Source organism: Cystoisospora suis (genome assembly GCF_002600585.1).
Source record: "Cystoisospora suis strain Wien I chromosome Unknown contig_3186, whole genome shotgun sequence".
Lineage (NCBI taxonomy): Eukaryota > Apicomplexa > Conoidasida > Eucoccidiorida > Sarcocystidae > Cystoisospora > Cystoisospora suis.
The window spans coordinates 333-19,606 of NW_027155981.1; the positions used below are offsets into that span (position 1 = coordinate 333).

A 19,274-nucleotide genomic window follows, 5' to 3' on the forward strand; every position below is an offset into this window, starting at 1 on the left:
TTACCAGATTCAAGATCTTGCTGCTCACGTGAAGGCAGGACGTGTCTTTTTCTGCAGCCAGCCATCTCTGCATGCTGCGTGAGTGGCTTACTTCCCTGTGAAATACCCTTCTCGTCATGTAAAGCAGCCCCTCTTCCTTTGGCTCCCAGTCCTCTCGGGTCCGTTTGTGGTTGAACCGGGTCACGGCAGTGGCAAGTGCTGTCTGTGTGGCTGCTGCTGGAGGAGTCTTTCACCGTGCAAGATCCAGAGTATCGACAACAGAGAGCTGCGTCAAACCTCGGAACTTCAGTTTCAGCTTTCTTCTCATCGGCCTTCTCTGCCTTTTGGTGCGACTGGCTGTTGCCCAGGAGGGTGTCTGAGACTACTACTCGCGCTCCTGTAAGTAGCGATGCCACCTGCGGGGGGGCTCGTTTCATATGCTGTAACCGATTGGTCACTTCCCTCTTCCGAGACCTATGTTAGTCCGGCTCGCGTGCTCGGGCTGCACTTTGCCCTTGAAACGATTCACCGTTGGTGTCTCTAGTTCAGGTAAGTAACAGCACGGTGGGGGGCCTGGAGTGATGATCAAGGTCCGAACGCACAGAGGAAGGACAACGAGGTGCATGCGGAGGTGGTGGCGAAGACGAAATACCACAAGGAGATACAGTTTCATGAAGTTATTGCGTCAGGGTGAAAGCGGCAGTGCATCTAGTCCTGTACTTGACCAGTCGCGGATGTAGAGGCCAGTGCCTCTCTGATGGGTTCCGCACAGTTTTCGCTGCCGAAACTGAACTGGGCGCCTGACAAGTATTCGTGCCGACGGTTGCCTCTTCAGTCAGCCCTAGAGCAAGCTGTTTCTTCTCTCATAGTGAAAGCGTCAAAGGGGACTGGAAGGTGGTACGCTGGCGGTCTGCCAGCTTTGGTCCGGAATGTCTAACTTCCGGTGTAACGACTTCTCCGTACCACATCTTCTCACTAGACAGGAGGCGCAGTCAGCTTTCTTTGTAACTGAACACACTCATGAGTTGCATTCCGGAAACTGTGGAGTAACGGTGTTGTATGGTGGGCTCTGCAAAAGCGCTAACCCTACTACAGGGACACAGAACTGTTCATTTGGGTCTGTCAAGCTTGTCTGGAACGCGGCCCCTACCACGTCCCTGAAGAAGATGCGATGCACAAAGAAAGAGATGACAAGATGATGACGACGAGTCGCTCCTGTGAAATCCATTTTGTCAATGACACCTCGTAAGCCAGAGCTTTTCTGTGTTGGTGAAACGCGGGGGGCAGGCGAGGCGGGAGAAAGCTGGTTGCTCTGAGATGAGTTGGCGCGCTGGTGTGAAGCGGTGCTGCAGCATCAGGCTACTTTGTTTTCCAGGTTCCCATGGAGCTAGCCAGGAGAGAATATCTTCTTGCCCTAGCGTTAGCCCCTTGCACTGCTAGTCATTCTTTTCATCCCGCGTGCGACTGCTTGTAGACTTCAATTATATCCCTCGGTGACAAAAGGTTCCCCTTCTCTACGAGGACGCGGGTTGTATTTCCTGCATCAGTAGTCGCGTGGCGTCCGTGTGTAGTGAGGTCATGCTACCGAAGTGCTTTTTGCAACGGCTTTGACGGAAAAAGCATCCACCCTACTGTCGGTGATGCTGGTTCAAGAAAAGTCTCGTGTGGCTGGGTTTCCAGTATTAATTTTAGTCTTCTCCCGGTGCTATTCTTGGAAAAAAAAAACGGGACGTCTGCAGTGGCTTCACGCCTCAACATGTGGCCCTGTCTCCTACTGGTTTACGGGTCTGCCACCTGAAACGTTACGTTCTTCCTCTTGTACGTCACGGGACTACACTAGGGAGTCCCTGGTTTGTTAGATTACGCCCAGGCCCGTCTCTCAGTCTTCCGCACCCTGGGCACTCGGTTGTTGCTCCGCGTGTCTCCTCAAAGGTGGCCTTTCGGCGGAAAGTCGGTTATGTGTCAGCTCGAGTGGTCGATGGTGTGGCGCATCGGAGTCCATCTGTAGTCCGGGGGACACCAGGGTGACGTTGGCGCGGAGCTTTGACCTTACCCCTCTCCGGGGAATTCATCGTGGCGGCGGACCGTCCCGAGGATGTGGATGTGTGGAAATGTGAACTGCAGGATTGTTTGGTATCGACATCTGCATTCGACGTACCATGGCACCTGGCTCCAGCCGCCTTGTGAAAGCATTCGTAAGTTTCTCGCCTTTTTCTGTCGGTCTTGTTAAAAAAGGGATCACAGCCTGCACATCTTGTTCTTTCGTCTTCGTGTCTATCTATCCTTTTTCAGTTCACCTGCTCGTGCGTGTGAATTGTTTGGTGTTCGCTCTGCCCGGTGTGGTCGCTTTACGTGGCAGCGGAGCTGTCCGCTTCTTGCTGGTGAAGGCATGCGCAGTCTTGGCCGTGCCGTCTCCGTGTCCCTGACCCCCGCTCCCGTTTTCGCACTTTCGTTAAACGGTTTTTCCGGAGCCGCGGTGGACTGTCGGAAACCTTTCTTCAGTCGTGTCCAGTGCACGGTTGACTCTGTTGCAGCATGCACCTATAGCCGCGTCTACGCTGGGGAGAAGGAAAGTAATTCCTCGTGTGACAAAAAGCACACTGCATTCAGTAGGGAACTGATCTTTCACGAAACGGGCACAGATGCCAGGGTGGCAGCGGGGGGTGTACGGATATCGTTTCGCGTGTCGCCCGGCGAGATGTATATCATGTCTTTTGTGCTCAAATAGTTGCTCGAAATGTGCTGCCCCGCTGTGTTTCTCTTGTGGCCGTGGTGGCGTTTACACCTTGGAGGACCCCAAAGTTGCGCACGAAAGAAGAAAAGTGTCCTGAGGGAATTAGATCATTACTTTCTAGAGCTCGTTCACGCGCGTGAGAGTGTTAAGCCCGTCAATTGCCCTGCTGTGGCGGGTTCCTGTTTTCTCCTCTCAGTCCCCCACCAGACAATGGTCTGTCTGGCGGAGTGCACGCGGTCATTTGGATCTTTCTCCGGCAAGGTGAGTTCTTGCTCGCTTCGTATAGGAGTCGCGTTTTTGTCCTCGGTGTCGCCGAATAAAAGGAGCTCTCCTGGTTTATTGCTCACCTCCACGTGCTAATCCCACTTTTCTCGATTGCTTTGGAAGTCCAATCTTTCGCATGGATACACATCGAATTCTTAGTTGATGCCTTTCGCTGCCCGTTTATCTCGGTGATTTGTCCTTCATCTGTAAGAAGGCAGACGCCAGCCCACCTGCAGCTCAGTGGTGCATTCCGACAGGAGTGGCGGTCACGCGTGGCGAGTTGCAAGAGTTCTCAGGCATACACAGGTGCATGGCGCCCGAGCGCTGCGGGGCAACAAAGAATACAGACGAGACATTCCCGGTGACTACCTAATAGTCGCTTTCCTTCAATCGGTTGGGCGACTGTGGAACTGAACAGCTTTAGCCGTGCCCGCCTCTTCCTGCTTCATTTTCGTACCTGATTGCACCACGTTGTTAATAAGGGTTGTTTAGAGTCGGCCCGAAAACTTCCATGTCGCAACCGTGACAGCCGGTTGCGCGGTTGCTGATGAACAGCTTGCTCTTGGTTTCTTGCCTTTCTTCTATTTCCAGCTTCAGTATGCGGTTGTCCTCGGTGACATCGAGTACATCGTCAGCTCGGAATACGAAATTCCGATTCTGGGGGAAAACAAGTGAGTCCACTCTTTGCTTCCCTTCTGATTCGCTTACACGGAAGCGGACGGGTTCTGTGGTGTGCCCGGGACGCGGGACAGAATTGTTGAAGAACTGTGTGTGTCGCAAGGTAGCTGTTTGGTGAATTCTTAGTCCTGTTCAGCCACTTGGCTTTTTTCGGAAGCAGCAGACCAAGCTGCTGGGATTTCTGTCTGTCGTGTGCCCACAGGCATGTCAGTGTGATGGGCTGCAGTGTAGATCCGCGGAAGAAGAAATTGCCGGATCCCCGGAAGGTTTTTGAGCTAACGTATGCTGCCGATTCTTTTGTGTATAGCAAGGTAACTTCAGCCTTCTTCAACTGATCGTTAGTTGCAGTGACCCATGTTCCCCTTGGTCTCGTCGCAGGCTTCCTTGTCATTCGCCGGTTGTTCGTACCAAGCCTCTCTACATTTTCATCGAATGCCTATGCTTGGCTACTCCTATGGTGCACTTACGGATGCCGCGTGTACGTGGAGGCGTACAAGCAGAGGACGCCTGCTGCCACGAAGCGTCTCCGCAGGCTTCTTGCAGCCGAGCATGTAGCTCGTGGTGCCGGGGCCACGCGTGCGCGCGACACAGAGTCGTTTTCTGATGGCTCGCGGCGAGTCTTAGGTCCGTGTCGCCGGTCTCCGATCTTGGCGGCGCGCTGCATGGAGGCTCTGCACTCGCATATTGATATTCTTAGGTTTTATCGGTTGGCGCCTCTGCGGCAGTTCTCCTCGGAGACGCGGGAGGGAACGCGTGCCCTGTGCCCACTGTAACCTGATTCTCGACAAGGGCCGGTCACCTAGTGAAAAAGTAACGGCGAGGACCTGGCTTTGTGGACACACTCTGTGGGTAGTGCTGCCGGACTGTAGCGGTGCTCCGTCCTCTACAGGTTTGGCGTACCGCTGCTTCTAACACCGTGTCCGCTTACGAATGCGAGCGCGTGTCCGCTTACGAATGTGAGCGCGTGTCCGCTTACGAATGCGAGCGTTGGTTGTGTGCAGTTCATTGTGACGGTGAAAGAAACGCCGGAAGGATCCCTTTTCTTACAGAGTAAGAACCGGTGAACTTCTCCTTTTCTTCGTTCGGGGGTGGTATAGTCAGTCGCCTATTCCCTCGTCTGTACGCGTGGCCGATGAGTCGGCCAAATTTAGGGAGAAGCGTCTGCACTGTCATGTCAACAGTTCGGGGTAGGTGCGGTGTAGACTTCTGTAAGGCGAACTTCGGCAGCCCAACTTCTGAGCTCCTCGGTCCGTCTATTCTGCGGCGGACTCTAGAGAAGAAGCACCGGATGCGTTGTTGGCGGCCTGCCAGGAAGGCCGTGTTTTGCCGCCAATTCATGCGCGCTCTGTTGCCTTCGGGGTACTGCGCTGAATCTGCAGGTTCAAGACATTCAACGAGTGCACGGCGCTAACTGGAAGTTAGCCGAAGATAGGAAGCAGAATACACTAGACAAACCCCGTGCACACCACCTTGTGTGTAGGTGTGTGCGCGTAACTGTAGGCCAGGAATATGAATGTATTTCCCGAATCATGCAGAGTTTTTTAAGCTCTCATGCAGCTGGAGCGTAACAAGAATCTGCAGTTGTACGCGTGCGCGTTCTCCGCCGAGGACAACGAATCACGAATTCTTTGTTCACATACAACGCTGGTGTGAATGTGTATTTTTTTTTTCCAGAGTGCCGCGACGAATTGGAAAAAGCTCTATCCGAGTTTTACTCGGTTTGTCCCCAGGGTCTTGCAGATCCTCTAGACATACCTGCGTCGATTCCAATGCATTTTCTTTGGAATGTGAAGAACGTAGACTGGAAAAAGAGGCTAAGGAAGTCACACCGTTCAATGCTCATCCGGATTGTAAACCTGACCACACACCTACTTGTACTGGACCAGCGACGAGAGGAAAAGGAGCGGCTTGAAGAGGGATTGTGGATCGAGGTGAGGCGTCGGAGGCCGACGGTAGAGCCGCGCGTCTGGCCACCCTATCTACGGATTGTGCATACTTCCCGGAGAAACGCGGTAGATCCGGGCCATTCTAGAGGTCGTCACTCCGTAGACTGATTCGTGGGAGCGTGGGCACAAAAGAACGTGGCCACGCATTGAAAGCTTTTGTGACATTACGTGTAGACGCCTGGAATTTAGCAGGGAACCAGTATGTTGGAATGACTTCAAACTGCAGACTACTGAGACGCGCTTTTGTATCAGGCGGCGTCCTGCGCCGCTTATGTGTGCCGCCTTCCCAGGGTGGCACCGGTTTTGAGGTGGAAGGCACCTGAATGCTTGTTTTGTGGCCGTTGTATATGCCTTCTCGGTCGGTCGACTTGCGTGCTCGTCCTGCCCGAGCCCCTTTTCCTCGACCTCGAGCGTAGAGTGCACGTCCGCTGACTGCCAGTGGTCCCGCTGGGTTCGTGCGGGGGTCATCGTTTGATGAGGCTCCGTGCTCGCATGGGATCGCCCGGTGCGGCTGCCGGATTCGTAAAGGGCATATCTACTTAGTCGGCCGAAGAATATACTTTTTCTTCCTTCGGCGGCTGTTGCCTCGATTGCTGTGGCACCGTGTTGCCTCGCTTGTCTGATTCACAGTTAAGCTCTACTTTTCGAAGGCATCTCAAATTTTTCGCGCCGTTAGCAGGTGCGTGATCGTTCTTGGTCCCGCAGGGCTTTTTTGGAAGGACGATCTGCGGGAGCCGTAGTACTAATTTCAACACTGCGCATAGAAGCGCACGGCATCCGCAGCCTTAGAAGAGTATCATAGCGCTCAAGAGCTTGTCCAAGCCTTCATATTGATACGGTCGTGTTTTGTGCTGTTTATTATTGTTTTTACTAGTTTCCAAGCGAACAGATTCCACCGCTCTGCTTAACTGAGTTTGGTTGTCAAAGCGACGGCTTCCTCTTCGGCACTGGTGGCAGCTGTACGTATCTTATCCCTGGACGACCAGGGTGAGTCGATCTGCAGAACCGATAAGCCCGACTTTCTCCATAGCTCGGCGTATTTCCAAGCCTGGGCAGTCCGTGCCTGTACATCCCAAGCCGTTGACAGACAGTGTGTAGTGGCCATGCTGATGGATATGCTGCAGAAGAGTTCGCAAACACCTCGCATCTACCAGATAGGTCCTGCCCTGAATCCTCTCCATTATCTTTCGATGGAAGGACAATTTCGGAGAGTTGGGGACACCTCGGAGTAGTTTGCTTTGATAGGACAACAACTCAGTTTTCGGTTTTGGGCGGAGACGTGGCATTCCCAGGTGTCTTCACGGTGCTTTGCATTTGCCGGTCGAGTTGCTTGATTGTCGGTAGATCGGCATGAACTCCACTACGGTGCTCCAGCTTACCGCATGCACTCTACCCCTGCATCTGCCCTGCGTGTTTTCTCAGACAGTTCGTCTTCTTCTGGGATCAACCAGGCATGGGGGGCTGTCGCAGTCTCGGTGTGCATACTGCTAGGTCCTTCCGGGTTTTCAAACACACAGAAAACTTGAATGAAGGAACGATTGTGTTCCATATCATTGATCCTAGCAGACCGCCATTGGTGCAGGTTAGTTGGATGTGTAGGGCTTCTGTTCGGGACGTGAAATGTTCGGTGAACTGTTTCCGGCAGAGGGAGCTGGGCACCAGGCGGACTTGCCTTGCTTGTCCGTTGCTGCTGGGGATCGCGGCTTGCGCAAGTTGTTTCTGGGAGTCTTTTGCTTGTATTCTGTCCCATCCTGTTCCTGTTTCGTTGTGGCGTTTTAGAAACCGCCCGATGCAGCAGGTCACGGCCCTAATCCGTTCGTGCACGCTCAGGTGCAAGAGGCACTGCTCATGCTACCATAGCCGTGCGGTGCCGCAGTATCTTGCACTTCAGGCGGGCCTTTTTCCTGCTCTGTCCAATTGTGCATCTGGCTCCGGTCCTGTTATATCTTCGCAGCGTACCCGCGTTCCTTCCCACCCATCTGGATCGGTTTTAGACCTACTTGTTCCACAAGAGGGTGCTGGGGTCTTCTGTGATGGCTTCTACGTTTGCTTCGGCAAGCCACCTTATTTCAGCTGCAGCCCGAGACTGTTGCCCTCCGGCGGGTCCCAACCACGCACGGAATGCTCTGCCGGCTGGCTTGTTGTCGCAGATAGTCCAAGCGCGGGCGCTTCAGCCGCAACGCCTGTTCGCGCAGTCCTCTTTGTCACGGGCTTCTGATTCGCGCGCCTTTCCAGGCGGATCCCTCGCCTCCTCTTCGACCGGTCGAGATCTCCTGCGCGACAGCGTGGACTTGACTACTTCTTTTGTGTCGTACCTCCGCCGCTCGTCTCTCGAAAAAGCAGGAGGCACGCTGGCCAATGCGTCTTTTCATGCAGCTGCTGCGGCAGTGGCTCACTTTGAGGCCGGCACTAAGAGTAAAAATCTTTCCGGAGCTCTTTCGTTATCTCCTCTTTCCGAACGCGCGAAGGAGGGGAAGGGGAAAGGAAGTCCCGGCTCAACAACGGAAGTTGCAGGGGTAATGCTGCGGGCTGCTGGTCCTCACCACACAGGGGTTTCGGGTTGCCCTGGTGACGGAGAGGAAGGGAAAAAGTGGGTAGGAAGTGTTGAAATTAGTCTCGTTAGTCCGCGAGCATTCTTCTGTAAGTGGACGATGAGATTCCGCTGCTCGAAGCAGAGCGGCTGTGCACGCTGGGACACAAAATGCCATAAAAGGTCATCGGAACTCACGCGGGTGTTTTTTTCTGGAGACCAAAGCGCCGCCTGGAGTGTCTTATCTTCTTTTAGTGTACCAAAGAAAACGGCGTCTCGTCTTGAAAAGTAGAGATATATATGCGTATCCATTTTACCGGCAAGGAGCTGAGAACGGACGTCTTTTTCATGGGTCCCCTGGCACACACGCAGACAGTCGTTTAGGAGCCCTACTACTTCTGAGTAGTGGACGTCTGCAGCTCCTGTCTTCCCGACCGCGCGCGCGCACCATTGGAAACTGAGTTGTACAGAGAGGGCAGTTGACCGTGCATTCCTCTGTGTCTGTACGCGAGTCCAAGCCACTTGGTGTCTTTTTTGACAAGGCGCCAGCGCCTTCACCGCTGTGCTTCTTGCAGGTGCTCTGCAAAGCACCAAGACTCTTCGGACAGTATCGCAGCCGAATTCGTTACTGTATATACAGTGGCGCATCGGGTGCGAGCTCTTCAGCCGGGTTTTCGGTCCGGACGAGCGCATGGCTCTTCATGGAGGCCATGTTGGCGGTTTGGACAATACGCAGACGGATTTGATCTTACGCGGAGAACCCTTAAATCTGCGCAGACTCCCGCCAGGGCTGAAGGTGAGGTCGCAGTGTGCATCTAAGCCTGAGCCTACATCTGTAACAAAGCCTACTCAGTATGGCAAGAGCGACGAAAAGCCTAGAGTAGCGGTTTCTTTCGCTGTCCCTTACTCGCTGAGCGCGGCGTGCGCGGCTCGGCTCACCCGCATTACACTGGTTTTGATTCGTTGTGGACAGTTCCTATGTTGCAGTTCCTTCAGCGGTCTCGATCGTGCTTTGCGTCTCCATTAGGCTTCTTACTTCCTTCGCGCTCATCTTCCAACCACCGCGGCACAGTTGATCCGTCCATCGCTCTTCTTGTGTCCGTGCAGCTCACTTCAACAGTTTGTCCGGCATGAACTCATCACTGACTGGGCACTTGGATCTACTGGTTCACTGTTTCTTTACCAGGTCGCAGACTTGTATTCTTCGGACTCCACCGGCGTCATGTCCCTTTGTTTGCCCGTGGCTGGGGCGGGTTCCTGTGGGGCGTCGCGCGGTTTCCTAGCGGCGGGGTCTGTACCCCCGATGACGAGCGAAGGGGAGCTCCTGGAGCTTCTGGTTCGGGGATTTCGCCTGTGCGCGAGCGGGTTGCTGCGGGAAGTGGTGGAGAGAATGGAGATGGTCTATGGCGCGGACTGGCTAACAAAGTGCGACCTGCCTAGGCAGCACGTGTGGAAGGATTTGCTTGGAAGTGGGGAAGGCGAGCAAATCGATTTGGAGGGATTACTGCACATCATGGTATGGTTACAGTGGAATCTTTTCAGAAATAAAAGGCCTGCCTTCCCTGTGCCGAGTTTATAGAATTCGTTCAGTTTCAATCTCAGGTTCAGCCTTGCGTACGTGACCCAGCGTCTTGACGGGTGCGTGTTCAGGAGCTAGCCCGGCGGCGCCGCACATGTAATTTTGGGTTTAGGGTCATGTAGATTATGGGAGGCTGAGCGGTGGCGACTCTTCGGCGGTTGAGCCTCTCTTGTTAGTACTGCGTTGTTTTGCGAGTACCAAGTTTGTCACGTATTGAACAGGTCGTGATTTGGGCTTCTTCACGGCGACTAGTTGGACTCGACCTCAGCCGTGCCTCTTTTTGTTTGCCCCGTCGCTTGTAAAAATGGAGACCTTCTGGCCGCCGAAAAAACGCGATTCTTGTTTTTTGTCGGCACAGGCCACGGCTAAGAATTCTCAAGTATCTCTAAACATATCTTCATCATAATATACAAAACGATATTGCCTTCTTTGCGGCAGCGTGTAAACGCCTCGGCTGGCTTTACGCGAGCCCAGCGATAAACGCGAGCCGAGTTTTGCCGGCGTCAACTTGAGTTACAGGTCTGTGGAGTTGTCCAGGCTATCATTCATTGCTTCTTTTTACTGCAGACGGCCTTCTGGGACGAAGTCTTCGAGGAACGGATTGTGGATCCTCAGCCTCTTCACGCAATGCAGGCAAGCGTTCATCACAATATGGAATGACTGACCACTATGTCCATGTCATTAGCGGGAGCACCATCGAGGCGACAGCAAACACGCATGTGACTTCTTCCTCTTTGCGTCTCCGAAGGCTCTAACCAGTTCTGGAGGAGCAGTTTCGTTGGAGACATACGATATCACCGAAGTTTAGAACCTTTCTATCTTCCGTTGTGTTGGCCGGCCCATGAGGCCGCAGTTGAATCACTGGCGCTAAATGGAAGTCGTACAAGTCAAGGCAGGCAGCTCGAATGCATTCAAGTTGTGTCGATGCGTGCCTTGTGCTTCAGGCAGTGGTAATCTACTGGGCCACTCAAGAGCTGTCTGTTTTCGATGCGCCGTATCTCTCCGCGTTCTTCGACACGGCGATAGGCGTTCTTCGAGTAAGTACGAAATCGCATGTTCGTTCCGCAGGTGCAGTTCCGCTGCAGCCCACGTGAGTTTTCCCATGAGCTGCCTGGTCTGGCGCCAAATCTTTGCCTGTCTGGCAAACTCCTCCAACGCAAGCAACAACCGTGAGCAGACAGGTGTTTAAGCAACCGCGCTGGTGTTGGCGTACCGTCATCAGGACGGGAATGTCCTGGTACGTTGTCAGCATGTGCCTTTGCTGGAAGAGGTGACACAGATGTTTGCTGGAGTGAGATTACCCTTTGAACATCTTCCCGTTTTTTCAGGTGCGTCTGGTGGTGCGAATCGAATCAGTCGTTACTGCAGCGCCCCTCTTCTTTTACATGTATTCTGTCTTCACCCGCCCTTTTTCAAATGAAACTCCATGCGTCGCGTTCCCCGCCTCTTCCCAGTTCCGCCGCGTTGCTGAATGTGTGTACGTTCGTTCTGTCGTTTCTTCGCAGAAAGTGGGTCAGCTGGGATACGCAGAAAAGCTCCGAGAAATCAGGAGAGCGCTCGATTGCAGTACGGTGGAATCTAGTTCTCCCAACGATGTGCGCCTGGACTCTCTTTTAGGCGCGGAGCAACAAAGAGCCTCTCTGTCTCCTGCAACTTGATTTCGGGAACCCACCCCACTGTGAGGAAAATAGTACATCAGCCCACCTCTGTCCTGTGCTGCCTTCACCCTAATAACCCACAGTCCAGATCAGAGCCAGGGTGGGGTGAATCTTGCTTAAGCACGCTTAGCGTATATTTCGGCAGCTGCGCCTCTTTCGATGACCCGACAGGTAGACGGACCCGTCGGAGTACGGAGCGGCACCGCTTACCGGCGCAGACATTCGGGCCGGGGGAACACAAACAGTCGTCTGGGGCGCTGCTTTTCCCGGAGAGTATCAGTGGGCAGCTAGCGTACTGCAAGACGTAGTGCGTGCGAAGTGGCTAGCTACTGTTCTTATACAGGCTGTGCGGGAAGGCAAGCGTCTTCATCGCCCGCGGTACAGGGTGATCCCCGGCACAAAATCCCAGTTGGGACGTTCCAGGCACCTTCCTGAAAACTGACAGCGGTTTTCTTGAAGAAAATGAAGAGACCGCAGCCTCCAACTGCTTCTAGCCGTTGAGGATGTAGAAGGGAGATCTCGGTTGATTGGTCATTGATCGGTAACAGGGAAGTTGTTCTGTGCAGGAGCCGCGAGGCCAAAGCTACTCTCCGACTTGACACCCGTCGAGTACGAGATGGTTGCAGATTTTTTTTGAAGGGCATCAATATCGCTTGTGTCTGAAGAGAAAGATAGGAGTGTCGGCCGTATGGTACGTAATCGTACCAAAAGGGCTTCGTTTGAGTACGAAACCCTTTTCAACGCGCTGACAGAGGTGCTCAGAATAAGGCCACAGAGCAATCCAGTACATAAGAAATTCGAGTCCGCAGGGATGCGGCCGAGGCGTTCCCGTGGCAGGTTCAGTTACGTCGAGTGCGAATGTGGCACAGCACGCACCGGCCAGTATTCCTCCCGGGTCTACACGGTGGAGCAGCCAGACACCCGCTGGAAGAGGCGCGACAGCCGGCGAATTCACGGATCACGTCCCGAGTTCCACGGCAGGGCGGATCAATAAGGCCGTGCAGTCCATGAAGCTTTGCGTGGGAGAACGCCGATCTTATGCTTACTGGATATCTCTTTCCTCTCTCATGACCGCACTCCCGCACAAGCACACGGAACGGTTTATCGTTTGGCACGACTGTTTGTAGTCCGTTGATGTCTCCGGCGGTCCGACTTCCTGAACAGCTGACGCCTCCAGCATGTGCTTTAATTCCGAGCAACAGGGGACACTTACCTCGAACAGATGGCTTTCTGTGCCAGAAAAGAAGTGTTGGTGCTTCGCTCAGTAGCATTCTTTATGCGGCCAAGCCCGACGCGCGGCTGAGACGCATTCGCGTCACCTGGGGTTGCTGATTATTGTCGTGGTAAATCGCTGCATTCGTGGCACTGGTGAACAGCCTTGTTCCGTATGGCACCACCAGACCGTCCTGCGGTGTTTCTGAGGGACAAGGCGCTTTTAGAGTGTCCTAGTGGATAGCCACGACTCTTCGTGTGTTCCATTCTGCTGCGTAGTTTTGCTCCTTGTTCGAGTTGAGTGGACAGTGCCGGACCGTATGAGGATTCAAGTCTTACAAGTTGGTGTGGTCTGTTTCACAGCTGTCTGGGCGTTGGATGCTAGAAGCGCTGTTGTGCACGGGGTGTGCCTTACAAACGCGGGACGAGCGGAACTCAAGCCAGCGGAAGTGATTTGTAGTTCGAACTAGAAAGAACAAAACAACGCATTGCCTTTTTACTGTTGCGGCCGGCTATCCCCACTGCTAATATCCTTGATCCACTCCCTCGTCGACTGCAGGTGTTGTTACATTGATCCCTTAGACCGCACACCCCCGGTTGATTGCGTGTGTCGGTGTCTCTGCTTGCTCGCCCGGCTGCTCTGTCGTCAGTCGCGAAGCTGTAATGTCTGAGTCTAAAACCAGGGTCCGCCATTTGTTGGAGTGCGAACCATTCCGAGGCAACACGGGAGGGAAATAAGGTACCCCGGAATGGTTCGCACACCAACAAATGGCGGACCCTGGTTTTACACGGGAGGGAAATAAGGTACCCCGGAATGGTTCGCACTCCAACAAATGGCGGACCCTGGTTTTAGGCTCAGACATTACAGCTTCGCGACTGACGACAGAGCAGCCGGGCGAGCAAGCAGAGACACCGACACACGCAATCAACCGGGGGTGTGCGGTCTAAGGGATCAATGTAACAACACCTGCAGTCGACGAGGGAGTGGATCAAGGATATTAGCAGTGGGGATAGCCGGCCGCAACAGTAAAGACGGAGCGGAGACCCTATGCAGTAGTGGGATGCGTCGAAAACGTGCCCTGCTCCTGGAGACGTAGTGGTATGCATCACCTGGTGGCGGTCTGTTTTTTCACAGACACTCTGCGCAACACGGCGCCGGGGGCTGTCGTGCCACTTGCACCACTAGTGAGCTAGGGCAGCCGATGGAGAGCAATAGTTGAACCGGAGTCAGCAACTAAAAACTGCCTGGCTTAGCACTGCAGCAGAACAGCAACAGCCAGTCAAACTCTGTTGCTGCTCAAGTGTTTCCCGTCTTGGCGCTACGGCCAGGGAGGTGCTCTGCAGCCCCGGGCAGGCTCATCAAAATGACACCTCTGCCATTGCTGTACTGCTCATATCCGGGAAAGGTTGCCTTTCCAAACTGAGGAGAGTTGAAACGCAGCGAGGCCTTGCCACAGGCAGAGATCGGGACAGGTAAGAACGCCGAGATTCCGTTCTCACCAGAGCCCCTGGTGGCCGACCTCAGTTCTGACGGCAAATGACGACTCTACACCCGGGCATCAGACGTACACGAAATCTTACTTCTGACACAGGTGGCTTTTGTAAGACCGGAGTTCTACTGTTGGTCCAAGCCTGGTGGCGCTGTCAGACTGGCTTCTCCCAGTGATTTGGACTGAACACCACGCCAGGGTGCCAAACTCCAGCAAGCCGCGCTGGCAGTGTCCAGCGTCACGCCTCGGTAGGGGCGCGTGGTCCCTGGAACTATGGCTCCAGTTACTTGTTGGCAGGTTGTGGCGGATTCAATGATGCAAGGAAACACGTCACCGAAAGTGGCACAGATACGTTACCCGAGCATACCATTATAGAAGAGAGCGGGGACACCACGAGTGGCCTCGCAGGCGCCGGCAGGATGTGCTGGCCACCGTACACCGGAGGCACATTGGGTATCACGGAGGAATGATGGCCTTCCAACGCCCGCTGTCAATTTCGGGTTTGCCGGCAGTAAATCTCTGTAAGAGACTGGTGGCCCCCAGAAGGATAGCGGGTTCATGAGCACGGCAGGAGACTCCTCTCCAGAACAGAAGTCGCGGCCCAGACAGGAATGTGGAGGGAAAGCTTTCACCTGGGTACTGGACAGCAGTTGCCGATAACCGGAGACCTTGCTAGTGAACCGTGCATGTTTGTCAGGTGATTTTGTCTCACGTTTGCCGGGCAGGCGCAGCTTGTATAATCGCTATGCGCTTAACTCCTCGACAAAGTAGCGACTGCAGAACTAGGTGATTTGAGAGGCCAACCCAGCCGTGAGCAGCCACCGCGCGTAGCTGAGGACGAGAGCTCGCGCACTGCCGTACGCCGCATCTTGTCCGTAGCCTGTTAGCCTTGAACCCGTCTCATCAGGTTCTTCGAGACTGGGACCGCGAGCCACCCGCGAGGGTCCGGCACTGCCGGGACTGTAACACCTGTCAGTGCCAACCAGCAAGCCGCGCCTCTCCAACCAACAGTGCCCGCCGCTTAAGAATGGATATTGTGCGGACAAAATTCGAAAAACTAACGTACGCCGCGGTCAGCACTCTGTAGTACAGAGCGACTCTGGCTGGGCTTAGCTGCTAGTGAAGTGTGTGCAGAGATATGATTCAAAACTTTCCATTTCTTGTTCCGTGCTTGATGAGGCCCAGCAGTGAATTCAGCACGGCCACTTTTGAACGTGACCGCTGTTCAGGTGAAACTTTCTTGTCGCCCGAGTACACCACTCCTTTTCCGCCAGGTTGGTGTTGCTAGCCGAAGCTGGTAAGGGAGCTACCCGACACGGAGTCTCCCTGCGCGTTGCCTCCGGGACTTTAGCGTGGCGCTTGGAGTCAGCCTCGGTAGAACGTATCTGCGATGGCGAGGGATCTCAACCACGTGCTAGAGGTCTGCCTGGACCGGACTGCTCGGCTCTGCGGGCTCGACGTCCCCTCTGGCTGTGACCGGGATTTACTGTTCCGCGAAGTTAGAGCAAACGAAGTGACGTTCGTCCAGTTTCTTCAACATGTCTCCGACGAGCTGGGACTCGATGTGGCGGCACTTGTGCGCGGGCTCGCGGTATGCGAGTCATTCGACGCGCTCAGAGACCAAGTCGAAGAACTTGCCGCAGTGCGCCGACAAGGCAGTGGCGAAGCGCCTCTTTGTGCATATTCCGTGTTAACCCCCCGAGGCCCGCAGGAAGAAACTGCCATAGTCGGTGTCGCTTGTCGACTTCCGGGGGACGCAGGAGATGCGGAAACATTCTGGACCGTTCTTTCCGAGGGGAAAGATGGCATCGTGCCGATCCCAATAGAACGGTGGGATTCCAGTCAACTGAGCGATGCCGAGAACGAGCGAGGTGCCATTTACGTCAAGGAGGGAGGGTTCATTGGTGGGATCGAAGAATTCGACAACCGCTTCTTTCAAATTTCGGCGTCCGAGGTGAGAAATCTTGCATCCGCTCCTGTTTCATGAGGTGTGTCGATGTGCAAGTTGCGTGAGTCAGTCGTCGGGTCCCAATCACGTCAGTCCTCCCAGCACGGCCTTCGCGTCACGTCCAAGGGTCTCCCGACTGCTATCTGTGCATTCAGGCAAAACGCATGGACCCTCAACAGCGCATTCTCTTGGAGCTATCGTATGAGGCTTTCTTGTCCGCCGGCCGAGACCCTCTCGTCGAAGATCTTCGTAGCTTCGGCACATTCGTCGGCTGCTCATGTGCAGACTGGTAAGATGCAATCTAGTACTACCAATCCGGTGCGGGATTTACCGAGTCGGAATAACCTGGCATATCTGGCGTTGAAGCGGCTCAGCTGCTCCCGAGTTTGTCCGCGAAAAAAAAAACATGAACTCTCTTGGAGATGAGCATCCTTCCCCTGCTCCTTAGTGACACCAGCCCCCCCTTGGTCCGATTTGCTCTTTCTCCCTCTTTTGTCAGGACAATTTTACGAACGAAACATGTGGGCAGGTTCGGCGCATTCACAACAGTGAACACGCCCCAAGCATTGCTAGCTAACAGAATCTCCTACACATTCAATGCCAGTGGGCCGTCGCTCACTGTCGACTCGGCAAGTTCGTCGGCTCTCGTGGCCGCTTGCGTGGCCGCATCGTATTTGGAGATGGGACGGTGCAGGTCCTGTATTGTCGCATCCTCCAGTGTGATGTTGGTGCCTGAACCCACCATCGCTCTCTGTGCCGCCGGCATGCTCGCATCGGACTCGCGTTGCCGGCCTTTCGACGCAGCGGCCAATGGATACGGACGGGCAGAAGGTGCGGTAGTATTCGTCCTTGAGCGTACAGTCAGAGCGACCTCCGGTGAGGGGCCAAGGCGCTTCGCCTTAATACGCGGGTATGGAACAAACCATAACGGTCACACAGTCTCTGTGACTGCACCGTACGAGGTTGCCCAACGAACGCTTATTGGCGATGCATTACAGTCCGCCCAGCTTTCTCCGGCAGACGTGACGTACTTCGAAGCCCACGGCACCGGAACTACACTTGGAGACACGATCGAATTCAAAGCGATAAAAGCTGTTTTCGCCTCTTCACGCGGTACGGGAGACCCTCTCCTTGTTGGGTCAGTGAAAAGCAACATCGGTCATCTTGAAGGCTGCGCGGGTGCGGCAGGACTTTTGAAAGCAGTCTTGATTCTGTGGCATCGGATCGTGCCACCCACTCTGCATTTTCGACGCATTAATCCGCTAATAGACGACCAGGATTTCAATTATTCGATTCCGACGTCGTGCACAGCTATAGGTGCAGGCCACGACAAGGCCGTCTATGTGTCTATCAGTTCTCTTGGTCTTGGCGGCTCCAACGCTCATATAATTCTTGAGGAGCCAGAGCAACAGAACAAAGCGACGGCATCAGCGCTGCGTAGCCAGTACACGTGGCAACGGACAATATTCAGCGTGTTTGAAGATCACGAGCCCGACGTCTTCGAAGGCTTGGCTTTGCAACACTGTTTCGGCATTTCTGGATCGAAGAACCCGGAATCTTCCCGGCGGCATAGCACTGCAGGGGTAGTCCAAGGATCCCAACTTGTTGCTGCCCACTTGCGCAGGTTTAGCGCGTCTTCCCTTAACACGCACGACCGTCCGTTCATGGAGACAGACAGGGTAGAGAAGATTGAAGACAGACACGAGCCTCGGTTATCGCTGCTGGGGAGGGATGGCGTAACCGAGGACGAAGTAAAGGATGAAGCGCTTGAGTGTGCCGCCTTGGAGGAGACTGCTGACAGCATGGCGAGAATGGGCGGGCCTCACAGCAGTCGTACTTCACCTGCCGGCCATAACGAACAGATGCTTTTCGAGGAGCTTAAGACCATCGTAATCGCCTCGCTTCACCAGGTTATGAAAGAGTCCATCGATATTCCCTTAGACCATCCACTGAAAGAGCTCGGACTTACATCGCTTGGAGCCGTTGAATTTCGCGACTGCCTCCAGGATTACATTGAACTTACCTTGCCCTCAACACTAATTTTCGATTACCCCACTGTCATCGATATCTGCAGATTCCTGAGTGTGGAACTGGGGAACAGAGAGCGTGCCGCGGGCCCCAACTTGGCGGCGCAAGAGCTGCAAGAGCTCCCGTCTCCCCGCGCCCTCGTGGGAGTGGTGGGAATAGCTTGCAGATTCCCTGGAGCGTCACGAGGAATGAGCGAGCTGTGGCAAATGCTTATGGGGCAGAAAGATTGCGTGCAGGAGATTCCCGGCACTCGATTCAGTATTGACGCTCTGTTCGACCACGATGTTGACGCGCAGGGCAAGGTTTATGTCCGGGAAGCGGGTTTCGTGCCGAACCTGGACTGTTTCGACCCCTCGTTTTTCAGGATTAGTGAGGCAGAAGTCAGTCATCTGGATCCTCACCAACGTGTTCTTCTGGAAGTGGCATACGAGTCTTTCGAAGATGCGCAGCTGACCTTGAAACATACGTCGGGGGGCACGAGCATAGGAGTCGTAGTAGGCTGCAGTGGTAACGACTGGAACACATTTCTGCAGCGCCACCCCCTTCCACCTACCAGCTTTTCGGGTCCCGGAGCTTCTCCTGCTCTTCTGTCGAACCGGCTGTCATATAATCTCGGTCTCACCGGGCCAAGCCTGACAGTTGATACTGCTTGTTCCTCCTCCCTGGTTGCCATGGATATCGCGAGGCGGCTCCTCACCGCATCGGAGTGCAGGCTGGCCGCAGTCGGAGGCGTTCAGCTGTTACTGACTTCTGACTCGTTCGTTAACTATTGCCGAGCGAGGATGCTGAGTCCAGACTGCCGCTGCAAAACGTTTGACGCAGCCGCCAATGGTTATGTGAGGAGTGAAGGCTGCGGTGTGGTCGTGCTGGAAAAACTGACTGAAAAGTCGGAAACCGGAGAAAGGGTCTACGGCTGGGTGCTTGGGACTGCTGCCAATCATGGAGGGAAGGTTGCTAGCGTAACTGCACCAAACGGGCCCGCGCAGCAGTCAGTGATTCGCGCTGCCCTTCGAACAGCACCAGCCGAGGCGACACAGAAAATCTCCTTGGTAGAAACCCATGGCACCGGTACGGCATTAGGAGACCCAATAGAACTGGGTGCATTGCGGGCAGTCTACGGACGGTCTGGGACTAACACAACACCTCTGGTCCTTGGAGCACTCAAAACACGAATTGGACACACCGAAGGGGCGGCAGGAATTGCTGGATTCATCAAACTCATCTGCAG

General features: G+C 54.4%; 3 protein-coding genes across 3 annotated transcripts in view; all 3 read left to right on the forward strand.

Annotated features, from left to right (window-relative positions):
- CSUI_006328 (uncharacterized protein) overlaps positions 1-13,006 on the forward strand; it is a 13,218-nt gene extending 212 nt beyond the window's left edge. The window contains exons 1-15 of the mRNA XM_068066491.1: positions 1-1,224; positions 2,104-2,174; positions 2,910-2,974; positions 3,569-3,648; positions 3,858-4,705; positions 5,330-5,586; positions 6,476-6,588; positions 7,024-8,241; positions 8,707-8,927; positions 9,318-9,647; positions 10,278-10,343; positions 10,655-10,747; positions 11,216-11,388; positions 11,935-12,059; positions 12,944-13,006. The exon at positions 1-1,224 is cut by the window's left edge and continues 212 nt beyond it. Of these exons, the coding sequence (XP_067921531.1) occupies positions 7,635-8,241; positions 8,707-8,927; positions 9,318-9,647; positions 10,278-10,343; positions 10,655-10,747; positions 11,216-11,368 (1,470 nt within the window). The 5' untranslated portion in view covers positions 1-1,224; positions 2,104-2,174; positions 2,910-2,974; ... (3 more) ...; positions 6,476-6,588; positions 7,024-7,634 and the 3' untranslated portion in view covers positions 11,369-11,388; positions 11,935-12,059; positions 12,944-13,006. The remainder of the gene's footprint in view (positions 1,225-2,103; positions 2,175-2,909; positions 2,975-3,568; positions 3,649-3,857; positions 4,706-5,329; positions 5,587-6,475; positions 6,589-7,023; positions 8,242-8,706; positions 8,928-9,317; positions 9,648-10,277; positions 10,344-10,654; positions 10,748-11,215; positions 11,389-11,934; positions 12,060-12,943) is intronic.
- A 564-nt stretch (positions 13,007-13,570) lies between these two features.
- CSUI_006329 (uncharacterized protein) lies at positions 13,571-15,282 on the forward strand. The gene has a single exon (XM_068066492.1). It carries the CDS (start codon positions 14,118-14,120, stop codon positions 14,244-14,246), a length of 129 nt encoding a protein of 42 aa, XP_067921532.1. The 5' UTR covers positions 13,571-14,117; the 3' UTR covers positions 14,247-15,282.
- A 178-nt stretch (positions 15,283-15,460) lies between these two features.
- On the forward strand, positions 15,461-19,274 carry CSUI_006330 (type i fatty acid; the record flags this gene model as incomplete). Its single annotated transcript, XM_068066493.1, has 3 exons — positions 15,461-16,024; positions 16,174-16,307; positions 16,518-19,274. Coding segments are annotated over 3 exons (3,455 nt in total), but the record flags the coding sequence as incomplete, so codon positions are not given.